This window comes from Neodiprion virginianus, chromosome 2 (assembly GCF_021901495.1).
Source record: "Neodiprion virginianus isolate iyNeoVirg1 chromosome 2, iyNeoVirg1.1, whole genome shotgun sequence".
Taxonomy (NCBI): Eukaryota; Metazoa; Arthropoda; class Insecta; order Hymenoptera; family Diprionidae; genus Neodiprion; species Neodiprion virginianus.
The window spans coordinates 314,973-328,175 of record NC_060878.1 but is presented as its reverse complement, the minus strand read 5'-3'; the positions used below and the strand labels follow the sequence as shown (position 1 = coordinate 328,175).

General features: G+C 37.5%; 3 protein-coding genes and 1 long non-coding RNA gene across 10 annotated transcripts; 2 read left to right on the top strand and 2 right to left on the bottom strand.

Moving 5' to 3' along the window:
• Window positions 1-1,418: 1,418 nt before the first annotated feature.
• LOC124298358 (transmembrane protein 208) lies at window positions 1,419-4,504 on the bottom strand. The gene is made up of 5 exons (XM_046750245.1): window positions 4,108-4,504; window positions 3,659-3,817; window positions 2,944-3,080; window positions 2,486-2,570; window positions 1,419-1,766 (listed from the first exon to the last, which is right to left on the bottom strand). The coding sequence occupies exons 1-5, from the start codon at window positions 4,111-4,113 to the stop codon at window positions 1,632-1,634; spliced, it is 522 nt and encodes a 173-aa protein (XP_046606201.1). The 5' UTR covers window positions 4,114-4,504; the 3' UTR covers window positions 1,419-1,631.
• A 244-nt stretch (window positions 4,505-4,748) lies between these two features.
• On the top strand, window positions 4,749-8,314 carry LOC124298355 (phosphatidylserine lipase ABHD16A). The gene is made up of 11 exons (XM_046750236.1): window positions 4,749-5,031; window positions 5,137-5,190; window positions 5,278-5,588; window positions 5,723-5,895; window positions 5,992-6,106; window positions 6,190-6,325; window positions 6,588-6,752; window positions 6,856-6,983; window positions 7,165-7,403; window positions 7,498-7,649; window positions 7,755-8,314. Exons 1-11 carry the CDS (start codon window positions 4,954-4,956, stop codon window positions 7,851-7,853), a joined length of 1,650 nt encoding a protein of 549 aa, XP_046606192.1. The 5' UTR covers window positions 4,749-4,953; the 3' UTR covers window positions 7,854-8,314.
• Window positions 7,829-11,544, bottom strand: LOC124298357 (tyrosine-protein phosphatase non-receptor type 14). Of its 7 annotated transcripts, none has more exons than XM_046750241.1 (8): window positions 11,530-11,544; window positions 10,824-11,304; window positions 10,234-10,604; window positions 9,917-10,085; window positions 9,640-9,801; window positions 9,368-9,456; window positions 9,054-9,279; window positions 7,829-8,971 (listed from the first exon to the last, which is right to left on the bottom strand). In XM_046750241.1, the coding sequence occupies exons 3-8, from the start codon at window positions 10,581-10,583 to the stop codon at window positions 8,606-8,608; spliced, it is 1,362 nt and encodes a 453-aa protein (XP_046606197.1). In that variant the 5' UTR covers window positions 10,584-10,604; window positions 10,824-11,304; window positions 11,530-11,544; the 3' UTR covers window positions 7,829-8,605. The 7 variants fall into 7 exon arrangements, with proteins under 7 accessions (XP_046606197.1, XP_046606196.1, XP_046606195.1 ...); XM_046750240.1 differs by lacking the exon at window positions 11,530-11,544 and adding an exon at window positions 11,470-11,521; XM_046750239.1 differs by lacking the exon at window positions 11,530-11,544 and adding an exon at window positions 11,458-11,501.
• On the top strand, window positions 11,474-13,153 carry LOC124298359 (uncharacterized). Its single transcript, XR_006906786.1, has 3 exons — window positions 11,474-11,580; window positions 11,831-11,903; window positions 12,436-13,153. It is a non-coding gene; the product is annotated as an uncharacterized LOC124298359 (long non-coding RNA).
• Window positions 13,154-13,203: the final 50 nt, after the last annotated feature.

Below are 13,203 nucleotides of genomic sequence, written 5' to 3'. Positions count from 1 at the left end.
CGTTTATATGACAAAAGGTTCTAAGGATGAGAGGTGGTGGAACCCCCCGAGTTTATCTCCAGCCTCTGCCTGAACGCGTCACATGATCCAGTGTAAGAGAACCCGGTTTACGTATGAAAAGTATGCAACTTATGTACGAGGTCGACCTTAAACTTCGAGTCGCATCGCATTGCCCACGCTATTCGCTGCTCGATCAGCACTTCACCGATAAGATAATTGAATCAATTCCTGTCCCTAATTAATATTTTACACCTAAGCCAATTCATTACCGTCAGAATAGTATAAATTATATCAACACAACGTTCTAGTGCAAACAGTCAGAGTTACATCATTTCTGTTCATTTTTTACTGCATGATCCTTTCTGCGAATAGTTATTTAGGTGTGATAGAATGTGCATATATAAATCGGTTCAATCAATCGTGTCCCTAGTTGTTTTTCAGACCGTCGGTGTCCCCTTGAGTCTTTGTTGACGACGCGTCCTGGTTTGTGTTGCGGAATTTCAAAAAATTGGAAAAAAACAGGGCCACTCATCTGGGTGTATAGTACATCATCCGAAAGTTAGCGATGTCAAGGGTGTGAAGAATTCTGTGATAAAAAATTTGATTTCCGTCATTTATTTCGGAGAAATTCAAGATTTAAATTTCGGTTGTGCCTTGAAAGGCACACGAGGACCACGAAGGGTTTAACAATGTACGTAAATGTACACGCAGTCATTTCTTGTTTACCTGTATCAATTACAACAAGAGGCGGTTGCAAGTCCCGGCCCAAGCGACAGCTAATCGATACAATGGATCGAGAACGTGTATGCATTTATAATCCGGCCTGTAATATTCGGCAAATTAATTTTGATGTCCACATTCGCGTCAGCATCGGGTACATTCTCTGTTCTTTTCATTTCAACTTACGTATAAGCTATAGGTATATATACCCGGCCCGAAATACCTAATTCTATCGTTGAATCAGTATAAAATAGTTCGGACGATACGTGTTGTTTGCCTGAATAATAACACATTATGCAATGAGGGAATGAAGTTGAAGATTATACCCGTGGTTGGGTTAATCACCTAAGGGAATAATCGACTTTTATTCCTTTGATGAGAAAAAAGCGGAACCTAACTCAACTGACGATCCACGTGCGATTGTTGACCCTATCACGTAGACGATAATTTTGAATAAATTTCGAGCATGTACGCATGAATAATTTAAAAGCCTACCGTTGTGGAAGTTTCATCTTAGGCTAGAGAAACAGCCCTCTTCAAACCGTAAGCTTATACGTTGAACTGGTTTAGTAGTCACAAAATGGTATTATGTTTTTTTTTTTTCCAATGTTCCTGTACAACAGTTTATATTATATACTGCTACATTAAGTTACATACGCGATTGCGGTTTAGGATGTCAATTGGCTAACGTTGAGAACTTTTGATGACAAAGCAAACTATTTATTTCACGAACAACAAACAATTATGCTGCAATTTTTATGTACATTAATAATACATGTCGGTTGATGTAAAGTTGAAAATGGAAAAAAAACTTGAACAGGATTGACTTGTATATTGCGTGTATTTGCATTTGCCCCCCCCCCCCCCCCCCCCGCTCCTCGTCCCCGCTGACGGTAATTGCGGACAATCAATTAATGACGCTTTGCCATTTTTCTCTCCATCTTGCGCTGTTTTTTCTCGTCAATCTCCGGCTGCTCCTGAGGTGCGGCAAAAAACCACGGCGACAGTATTTTTGTCCATAACATCCAGCCCCCCCGCAGCGGCGCCTGTTTAAGAGTATAATATGCAATAGGTAGAATGAAGTTAACAAAAGGCGGCAGTGTAAAAAAAAAACTAAAAAGGAAATGGAGAATGAATAACAAGTTCCAGAAGATCTCCAAAGTGATACTGACGTGAACTGGCGATTATTTTTACGATACTATTAGACCATAATTGTGACCTCCAAAGTAATTAAATCGATTAGCGATATGAAGAAAAAAATTAAAAAAAAAAAACTGGAAAATAACACAGTACATCGGTTAGCGGGAATTGTAAAATTCTGAACTGGTAGTACCGGAACTAGTCAGCTCGCTGGTTATGAATTACAAATGAGAAACCAATAGATTTATTACGCGTATAAATGACGCCTACGTGCAGTGAGAAATCATATTGAAGTTAGTAACGGTACAGTGACGATTCATGCTGAAGACAAACCATTATGTCGCGATTTTAGAATCATCTGAGATTCGGTAAACCGTAATAAAACAAAACTGACTCGTATTTCGAAATCTTAGTTTCTTAAGGATCGCAGTAAAATTTTAAAAATAATGATGTTTCCCCCAATGTTTCGTTACGATAACGTTACTAACTTCAATCTCGTAGAGGAATTCCTGGCCGCTCATTTTGATAAAAAAAATAACGTCGCTGGTCGAGAGAAATGAAATATGCGAGGCTCGTACTTGTCGTATATTGCAAAATGTATTCTAAATTTTCCTATCACACTCACCAATAGCCACAAAAACCAGAAGTAGTTTGAAATCAGAGACAGCACTTGTACACCGGACGTTAGGATGATCAGATCCTTAACGTGCCTGCGAATGACAATTTTTCATCAAGTCGATATCGCAAATTCCTTCCATAATAATCTATTTGTTACCAGTATTGACCTACAGTAATTTACCAATATACATTCAAAGTGTTGCGGAATTCGAATGATTTGCTAAATGATGAAAATACTGCACATTCTTGGTATAAACAATACTATGAGTTAATAATAATTACATTCATACAACTCCCCCGAAATGCAATGGATTCTCAATTATGAGAAAAGGAAAGCTATAAAACCAAGAACGAATATTTTCAATTATACGTTTGTATCACAGAAAAGACTTGAATAATCAAATAATATAAAAACTGGGGAATATCTAGCATAATAGATGTGCATAGAAAATGTGGTACACTCACTCAGCGATTCCGCCTTCCATATTCAAGTCAACTCCTGAATCAATGAGCTGGCCAGATTCAGCATACTTTGCACGGGCCATATATGCCATGAATTGATAACAAGCTACGTGTATCAATCCCGTTAATATTGTCAAAGTCTGAAATGATCAAAGTAGGAAGAGAAGAAGAAAAGAATTATATACCTTTGATTTACCTTCTCTTAAGAAGCTCTACCTTTTTAAAATTAGTCATTTGAAATTTTCATCAGTTGGGTGTTCAACTTAATAATACTTAAATATAATTCGATCGTGAAATAGGAAGTTGGATTGTATGTTTATTGAAAGTTTTTCAAATATAGTAGATCCCTGATTTAACGAAGCCCGCTTTATCCGAGTTTGCGATTATTCGAGTTTGTCTTGGAGTTGTGTAAACGCATTTTATCCGAATTCTAGTACCTATCATACAGCCAAGCGTGTCACGTGAAAATATAATGAATATTCGTTATGACTTAAAAATGTGCTTTGAATTTCCAAGATTCTCTGCGCTAGACCACTACAAACAATGTAACACAAAGTACCGAATTGCACTGCAAATAATGTGAAAATTAAATAAGCCTTTATATATCACAGAATCCAAATTTCCATGAAGTACACCAGCTACGTGTTGTAGGTACGCCAAGCACACGATATTATCAAATTAATAGGTAGATTAGTTGACTCGTTAGAATGTTTCATACAATAGTAAAAGTGGTGAATGCAAAGAAGACCATCATTGCTGTGAGGTAAATACCAGCTGCTCCAAATACCATGTTTCTGTAAAAACTGAGGGTCGATGCATTTTCTTCCAGTATTTGTTTGGCTCCTCTCGTCGCTACCTTAGTGCTTTTTGTGGGTGGCTAAAAGGAAAAACAGCGTTCCTTACCTTAGCAGCGTTAGAGTTATATTTTGAATTTTTATTAACAAGTTGATTAAAAGTTTGGACTGCCATAATTTAAAACAGGGATGTAAGATTGTGCCACTAGACTCTTATCCATTAATTCTTATAAAGGTATATGGAGAAATTCGTATGCAATCACATAAATTTGTTGGTAATCTTGTGAGCGATGAATTTTTATTCGTTTAAAGATTATTCAAATTTACAGAAAAATAAGATCACAATGTAATTTCAAATAACAACTTAACTCACCGCCATAGTTTTATATAGATACGAGTATGGTACTTATTTCACGGTTACGAAAAATGATGTCAAGGAAACAGTCGAGTAATCATGCATCCATATTGCACTTTAATGTCGCGAACGTCTCGTATGCGGAGAAATTTTAAGGTTAAGATCGAGATTAGATTCTCATATCAAGACGAGTCACACAAAAGCCAGTCTTCTTTTCACGTATGCACTATTATCTTCTCAAAAGTACAAGTGCCAATGTAGTCTATTTAATGAACTTAAAAGAAGTGGATTATAGTTACGTCAATTTGAATTATTTATAAATGATGATGAGAATTCAAAACAGGTTAATGGAAATCATGGCAATATACAGAAGACCGTGATATACAGTCAAGTCAGTCATCGAGTCGAAAATAATGTAGAACCTGTACTCTCGATTTAGAATTAAAATGCGACTGCTGCGACAGCAGGACTCGCAAAGATTATTTTTTCGTTCGTCTTTTCTGCGGAATAGTTTACGTACGCAATTTATGAATGCAAAGATGGTACGATTAACTTCCTTTCAGTCGTATGCGGATTAATAATATTATAATTTCGCGGTTTGTCGTAAAGTTCACACAATGTCCGACAATAAGAGGTTATCCCCTCCCCTGCCGTCACCTGGCGGTGTAAACGATGGAGTTGTCTGTCATAAATTGCATCATTCATGACATAACAAATTTGGCAGACGCCTGTACGCACCTGCCTGCCCCTTCGGGTCAAGCTACATATCCAGAGTTTGATGACTTTGACCAGAGTCCGTCGTGGGCTTGATGACTCGGTAATACGACGGTAATACCAGTAGTAAATCGACTTGACTCGAACGAAATGTCGATAATCAGAATATTGTTCAAATGTTTGCTCAGTCCACGCTTGTACAAGATATACGACACCGGACCAATTGACGTGCGTAACGTGATTAATTTTTGCAATCGGCGCTAAGAGCCGGAAGATAATTAGGTTAGGTTATGAATAACTAACTATCAAAACATTTTTCCCACTTATTTACAGAAACTCTACGAGCCACGGAATCTCGAACGATGGGGCGATCAGATACTCACCTCCGTAAGTTCTCAGCATTGTATTATACAGAACTAGCCAGGCATTGCTGCACCACTGAATAACTCTACTTTGATCCTCCTTTTCTGGCAGTTTACTTTGATGTGGTCGTTCAGCCTCTATGCCATCCCGTTTGTAGCTACTTTTATGTATCGTCGCAGCTACCCCTTGGCTGACCAGATATGCTCATTGACAAAGGTCGCAGCTGGAGCAGGAGTAATTTTATTCGCCTCCCTGGTTGCTCGAGGTTACTCAAGAGCCACAAATCCAGTATACATTAAGTTTGTTCAAACTCTAAACAAAGCCAAGGCACGCTATGATTCCGAGTCTAAAAGACAACTGCTTCAGTACGATTTTGAATTTTGGGCATGGCCGGTTGACTTTGATTTTCCCAAGGAGATCAGGTGAGCAGTTACAGTTTATCGACGAACCAAAGCTACAACTCAGAAATTGTTCAGATTATTTTCACCGATTGAGATTACAATGTAACTATCCAAGCATCATTTCTTGTCTTTTGATATACCTGTAATTTTCACAGAGACCGAGATCTAAAAAAAGCGCTACATAGAATGGATAGAAACGAAAGTGCTCGTAGGCAAGGAGAACTATTGATGGCCCTTCCATGTAGGCTCGTTTCCTATGTTGTAGCACATACCCTTGCGGTGAAGCTTATGTACCCGGGATGCATCTCAATTCTAAATTATGCCATGGGTAACTATGTACTTGTCAAGTAAATCGTCATACATTTATTTATAACAGAATGAATTTCCCTCCTCTTGACCTGATCAAATTTTTTCTTTGATCAAGCATCTACACTCTTGCAAGGAAGACTTGATCTGATCAAAAGGGGTGGGACAAGATCGAAATTGGCTACCGTAGATGGAAATTACATTGACACGATGTTTGTTGATCAACGTAACAAGTGATTATTTTTCATTCCCTAAATTGATGTGCAATTCTGTTTTCTGTGTACAATTCATGTAAATCTCACTACCAAACTTACAGGTCAACTCATGGCAATACTCTAGTTGTAGCATGCGAAGGAAATTGTGGATTTTATGAGATCGGAATCCTAGGTACGCCACTCAGCAAAGGCTACTCGGTACTAGGATGGAATCACCCTGGTTTTGGGGGTAGCACGGTATCTATCACAATATATGACACTTATAAACTACCCAACACCATGCGTAAAGATAATATCGTGTTGCTATATTTCTCATTGTTTGGATCATAGCATTCCATAAGATACCGATTAGTTGATCAGGTAGAATTTGAAATGAACCTCAAGTACTTTAATTTACCAATTACGCAGATTACAACTAAAATTTTGAACACTTTTTCTAACAAAAGAAAAGTACTATCTACCTTATTCCTGATAATAAATAACGAAAGTTATGGTACAGGGCTTGCCATATCCGTCGCAAGAACAGAATGGAATCGATTGTGTGATGGGCTTTGCCATCCATTGTCTGGGATTCTTGGAAAGTCAGATAATACTGTATGGTTGGAGCATCGGAGGATACACGGCGACTTGGGCAGCAATGCACTATCCTTCTGTTTCCAGTGTGGTATTACACAAAAATTGAAAATCTCAATCTCTCATTAACTGAATTTTTTAGTTTCCAACTTTCAAACTGTTTGTAATTTTAATCGATGTGAAATGTTTTCAAGGTCCTTGACGCAACTTTTGACGATGTTTTGCCACTCGCAATTTCAAGAATGCCAAGACCACTTGAAAGACTTGTCCGTACTACAGTCAGGGAACATCTGAATTTAAACATTGCTGAACAACTAGTCAGGTTAATGTTTTACCAATGTGCTCAAGGTTGAATCTATTTTCAATTATGCTCAGTTGAAGACCCCCACCTTGAATCCTCATTTTTCCCTGAAACTCGAGATAATATGCAAACCCTGATGCAAAATACCTTCAGAAATTGAATTATTTTTATGCGTCACTGTTATCGTAGACGTATTTTTCAGATATCATGGTCCAGTGCTGTTGATAAGACGAACGGAGGATGAAATGGTGTGCGCAGTTACAGAAAGCTCAGAGAACAATTCTGGTACAGACAATGTAGATGAAAATAACGTCACGTGGAATCGTGGTAATCATTTATTGGCTAAGCTACTGGCACGTCGTTACCCGCACGTACTTCAAAGCACCCCAGAAATATCACTACTTAGAAAATTTCTGTCTGTAGCAAGCCCACACGCGCGACGTAAGTGACATAAATATTGAAGCTTGAGACCTGTTCATCGCTTATCCTTGATTCATGAAATCTGACCTTGTTGTTTGTTCAATGCTTTTTACAGGATCTATCCTTGAGCAGGCAGGAGTTAACGATGAAGAATGTATTGCAATGATAAAGAATTATCTGACTGCACGGGGTAATGTCGTTACATATCCATCAGATCTTGGGGAAAGTTGTGAGCTTTCTGATAGGCTTAAGCTGACATTATTTCTAGTAAGTAAACATATAAACCATGAAATTATTGCACATGTATGGGAAAACTGATCACATCTCTGGCAAATAGAATCTATACGAGAAAACGATTCTTTCTAATTTCAGGCAACTAAATATATGAAAGATCAGCACTCGCAGCATTGTACGCCATTGGTCAAGGAGCTTTTTCACCCTGGATGGGACCCAGCAACACTCACCAAGTGAACTTAGCACGTCACAGACTAGAAGAATTTCCTCTATTGTGTATGGTTTTTGCATAAACAAATCTTTTAATTAATTTCCGATATTGCTAGCTGTTTACAAATCTATTTTCTTTATTTACAAAAATTGGTCGGTTATTTTCATATGCATATATTGCTTTCATCTAATAAATAGTGCGAACAGTATTCAAGATCGACAGTATAATTTTGGTAGAGAGAAGTAAGTGTTTGTATAGGAAGTTTTCAACTGTTTACTATGCTGCGCGCCAAGATCTCATGGAAGTTTTGTAGTATCTAGTGGTTCTATTTTGTTTGTGAAAGAGAAGGGTAACTGTTGTCGGATTCTTATGGTTATTTATGTATTTTTTAATTGGAATAAAGCGTTTTCATTATTTTTTCTATACGAAACAGTCGAATTTGATTGTCGTTGCAATTGTAATAAATAAAAAAAAACGATATTAAGTTTCCTGAATCAGGCATTTATTCTTGATAAATAAATATGATAAAACGTACAGCAGTTTCATCGTATCTTTAAAATTATGATGAAAATGCGAATAATTTACAGTATGCGTTCTAATGACGTGGATTAGTGATAAAAAAATAAAAAATAAAAAAAACTGCGCTTTGATGCGTTACGACGTGTTAAGATTTATTACATAGATTGCAAAACTATCCGAAGTAAGAGGCACTTGATACAAACTATATGTATGATTCAACATTTTTCTTTTAAATACCCGTAATGTATGTTTACATTAATCAATATCTACTTCTGTTCACTGCATTACCGAGTAGAGACGATAATTCAGGGCTGATAATTGTTGACATACAAACTTCGTGCGCAAGTGAGGGCGAATGTACATTCGATTGGTTCGCGTAATAGTGATGTGAACCATTTGGGGCAGTATTGTATTTTCTTTGCACGGCAGTATCATAATCAGGTGCCGGTCTATAAGATGGAAGTAAGGCACGAAGTGTATCCAAATTGATAGATGATGCAGCGACAGGGAATGGCGACGAGGATATATCATTGCAGCTATTGAAATGTGCCTGACTTGTAGCTTTGGCTTCATTATCGATATTTACGTCTCTTATTTCATCTCTTACATCAATATTATCAGGATCCTAGAAAAAAATTTGCGTCTAAATAAAGCAAATGATCTAGATTTGAATATCAAATTGATTAAAATATATTCATGATACTCACTAGATGACTATTACTCATTTTATTGACGAGATTAGACTCTTGGTGTTGCATGTAGAATGTATGCTGAGATATACATAATCGCCAAACATACTTCGCTGTTCGCGCATCACTAAAATGAAACTGCTTGGGTTCTTCATTTTCAGCTTGACATTCGATTTTGAATGTTTTTTTATGATTGATTACATTGCTAATATCTTTCCATCTGTAACATATTATATAGGTAGAATTGCGTTATGAGTTATGATTTTTTACAGAGAGTCCTAGTGATTGAGCATTGAAATAATGAAAAATTACTTGAATACCACAAACTGTACCTGTAAAATGATGTCAGCTGCACGTTAGAGTACCCAATGATGATTCCGTTCATTGAAATTCCAAGAAAGATTTCGTTATTTGCATCATCCTGCAAATGTTATATGGCTCCATTAGAATCCGTATATTATTATCCAGCTAGACGTCGTGTGACAGAAATGAGCCATCGACACAACACTCTAAGAACTCCGATAACTATTATAATAAATTTAGCTATAAAGTCACTTTTGACGGTTTGAATGGTATGTCGCAACTGTAGATTCTAGTTGTTCACCTTAGCAGCAAATGTTTCTCGGCCATAGCCCTCCAGATGTACAGCAATAGACACATAAAGTTCTTCTGCGGCAGCTTGTGTAAGACCAGAAAGGTTCTTGTATCGAACAATGGCTGCTGAAAGTAATGAGTCTTGCCCGCTAGAATCAGCTTGTATAACGTTCTGATGATAAAAGAGGAAGGAAAAAAAGAAACAGCATGGATTCAGTAAATGCGACGGATCTAAACAAGGGAAATTTTTCATAGTTGCGTAACATGTATTTACAGATTGAGCATACTTTTGAAAATAGTATGCACTGCTGAAGATACTCTGCGGTGTGTCGTTGAGGGTCGTAATTGCCAAATTCTGCCTGCATCGAATAGCTTGCCAAGGTGCTTGCCTCTCTAGAGTTACAGTGAATTCTACCATCGATAACATCCATTTTCAGTTGTAGATAATAGTGATACCTGGAATGTGATTAAATTTCTCAAGCATGCCCCAACACCCACTCCGATCATTTCACATCCAAGTTTAAACTAATAAATATTTGCCAATGAAACTGACTGTGCCAATTTCAGAGAGATGTAGAATCATTACTATTGGTTTCAGACTTGCCTCGTTATTTCATCCTGTATGAGCTGGACATCGGTAATAAAATACATAACTCTAAGTCGCAAATTAAAGCTTCTAGCTTCCTTTTCAAGTTGCCGTTTAAGAGGTTTGTCCATCTGGACCCAGCGCGTTGCTGGCGATCCATGATGAGAGATATAGCTCAGTCCGAAGAATTCTGGCTGTCCAAGACCTAGCCTCTGCGCTACATTGGTCAGACATTCGTGGCCCAGGCTTTGTACATCCAAGGTACATTCTATTGATCCTGTGTCCAAAAGCTCGACACAAATTACATACTGATTCTTAGATATAACATTGTACTGTCGACTTTTTTTTAGATGAAATTTGAACGGCATTTTTCTTTGCGTGATGAGTAGCTAGGGCCAAAGAAAAATTACAAAATAGTTTCAACCATGAATATTGAGCCCCTCGAGTACGTATTTTGGGAACTCTCAGATTTCACTTGATTTTTGGAATCTATTGTAATCTGAATGGGTTATAGTTAAGTTAGGTTAGGTTAAGTCAGGTTGATAATGATGTTCAAGGGTAAAATCTTGCTCGCGTAAAACTGCGAATATTTAGAGGCAGAAGCTTACCCTTGGGCGCGACCAAGTTTTTTTGCTAGCTGGTCCGAGAACTTTGATAACGTTGACCGTGGAACCGTGGATACGTGACGAGTGTATCCCTCTCTTCTGTCATATGTCAGAGGTGTAAGTAATTGAGGTGAGGGTGTTTGGTGTCTGTTGTCATTTGTCACTGAATATTTAGCTCACTACATGTTTGTACACGAAACAAAAACCTTATTCAATCCTTATCTGATAAAATACACGTTCATCATCAACGTCAAAAACACTGCCCAAGGACAGTAACAGCTGCCATATTGAAGATGCTGAGTAGTATAGCGCAACAATCTTGCCACATTATTTTGTTCCAGCCTTATTTATACATATATTTTATTTTTCACCAGTAAAATTTTTGTTTCGTAGACAATTTACTCAACCACCTTTTCGGTTAATTAGGTGCTCAGAAAGTCCCAAAACAGAACTCGAATATTCGTAGCATCAGCCAAATCAGCCCCTACGAAAATATAAAAAATATTTCACAGTTTTTTTTAGCTGTTTATCTTTTCAACACGAGGCCTGAAGCACTCGTAACTGGTCAGAATTGCTTTCTCTTGGAAACGACACTGATCAAATTATTAGTTGTAGCGTTTTTCAAGAAATGAAGCACAGAAAAACCGACGAATATCCACAGGACCCGCAGCGAGAACAAATCATCACTGGCCCAGTCAAAGTTGCCTACAATTAGGCGGTTGAATTAGGATCATCGAATGCGCGATTGCAGGCTGTTTATGTGACAATTCGCGTGTAAATTCTTTTGACTCGAGACAAGAATCAGCTTTAGTTGCGAATTCACGCTCTTGCGGTAAAATCACATGATCGATGCAGTGCAATACTGTCGATCGCGTCAAAAATCACGCGCGCACTAAAATGCCAAGCAGGCCAAATATTTAACCGCGATACTTTTTCGTTTCTTTTTCGTCTAATTGTAAGACCATCAATCACAGCGACTTGTTTAATAATTTGCATTCGTTTTTTCACAGAAAATTACGTTCGTCTACGGCGTACGGATGCATGGATATTAGGGACTTTTCAAATTGGTAACTGCATTTGAGGGTAACTATATTTAAAATATAAAAATTATTGCGATTTTGACCTGCTGATTGCGGGGATTTTTGACCAGCAATTTCATTTCTTGTAATAATCATCTTATGCCGATATATCGTCCGCATATATTGATTCTTCCATTTAGAAAAAAGTGACACAGTGATTTTTGTAGACTACAGAGACTACACAAATTTTCTTGTGATAACAAAGGACCCCCTGCTTTAAATAAGCTAAAATCTGACTATACATATGACTACATAAAAATTACAAGACTACTGCTATTATAAGAAAAAAATGGAATCACATGTTATCATCGGTAATCATAAGGATAGATTTTCACGTGCAAAATTAAGATGCCTTTTCACACGTTTATTACCGCATAGTCCATACTGAAGATATTGCGGTGTGTCCAGGGCCTTTCTTCTGAACAGTAAATAATAATACAAAAGATATCTATACTTGATTCATTTCAATGCCATACACGTATTACGATTCTAGAATAATGAGAATGAATTAGATTATTTTCTTTTATCTCGAACAGCTGTTTATAGAACTTATAACCAAGCTCTATGGAATATGTTGCGAGCAACGGATCAAGAGTTACAGCCGAAAAACGTAAGATTTCCTTCCAGAAGAATTACCTCTGCTCTTCATCTTACGCTCGTTGTGATGCCTCTTTCCCATTCCTCAGGGTCCGATTAGTGGTAAAACAGTCCTGCAAAATGATTTTGAGACGAAAAATTTCCGAACTCATAAAATTTAAAAAAAAGCAAGGTTTTTTTGATTTTGGATTTGTTTGATTAAAATTTGACTGATTATGAAAAATAGGTAAATTAATTATTTGATGCACTACATCGACGTAATTTTTCGAGAGGAATCGATCGGGCGCAGTCCGAATACGCCACCACGCAGCTACTTTATCTCGCTTCTTCATGTTGCCCATTCTTTCACAATCCCAGACTGCTAAATTATTCGATTAAAAATGTAATTGAGATCCATTAGCCTAACCACGTCGGTTTCGACTAGCGGCATTTTCCTTTGCGTCGGTTCACATTTTGCTGGCGCTGCCGCGTGAATTTGACGCCCGTGAAAATCCAACCCAAGACATTCTTGCTGGCGTGATTTTCAAATTTCACATAATTAGAAGCAGTTTTAAAGACTTCATGATTATCAAAAATGATTGTTAGATTGCGGACGTTTTCGCAGTATTAAAATGATTAGAAAATAACTACAATAAAGGGTGACGCAATGACTGCTTTAGGAGCCGACTCCACGATTCTATCGTTATCGAAAGTCCGCGAAAGTTTCT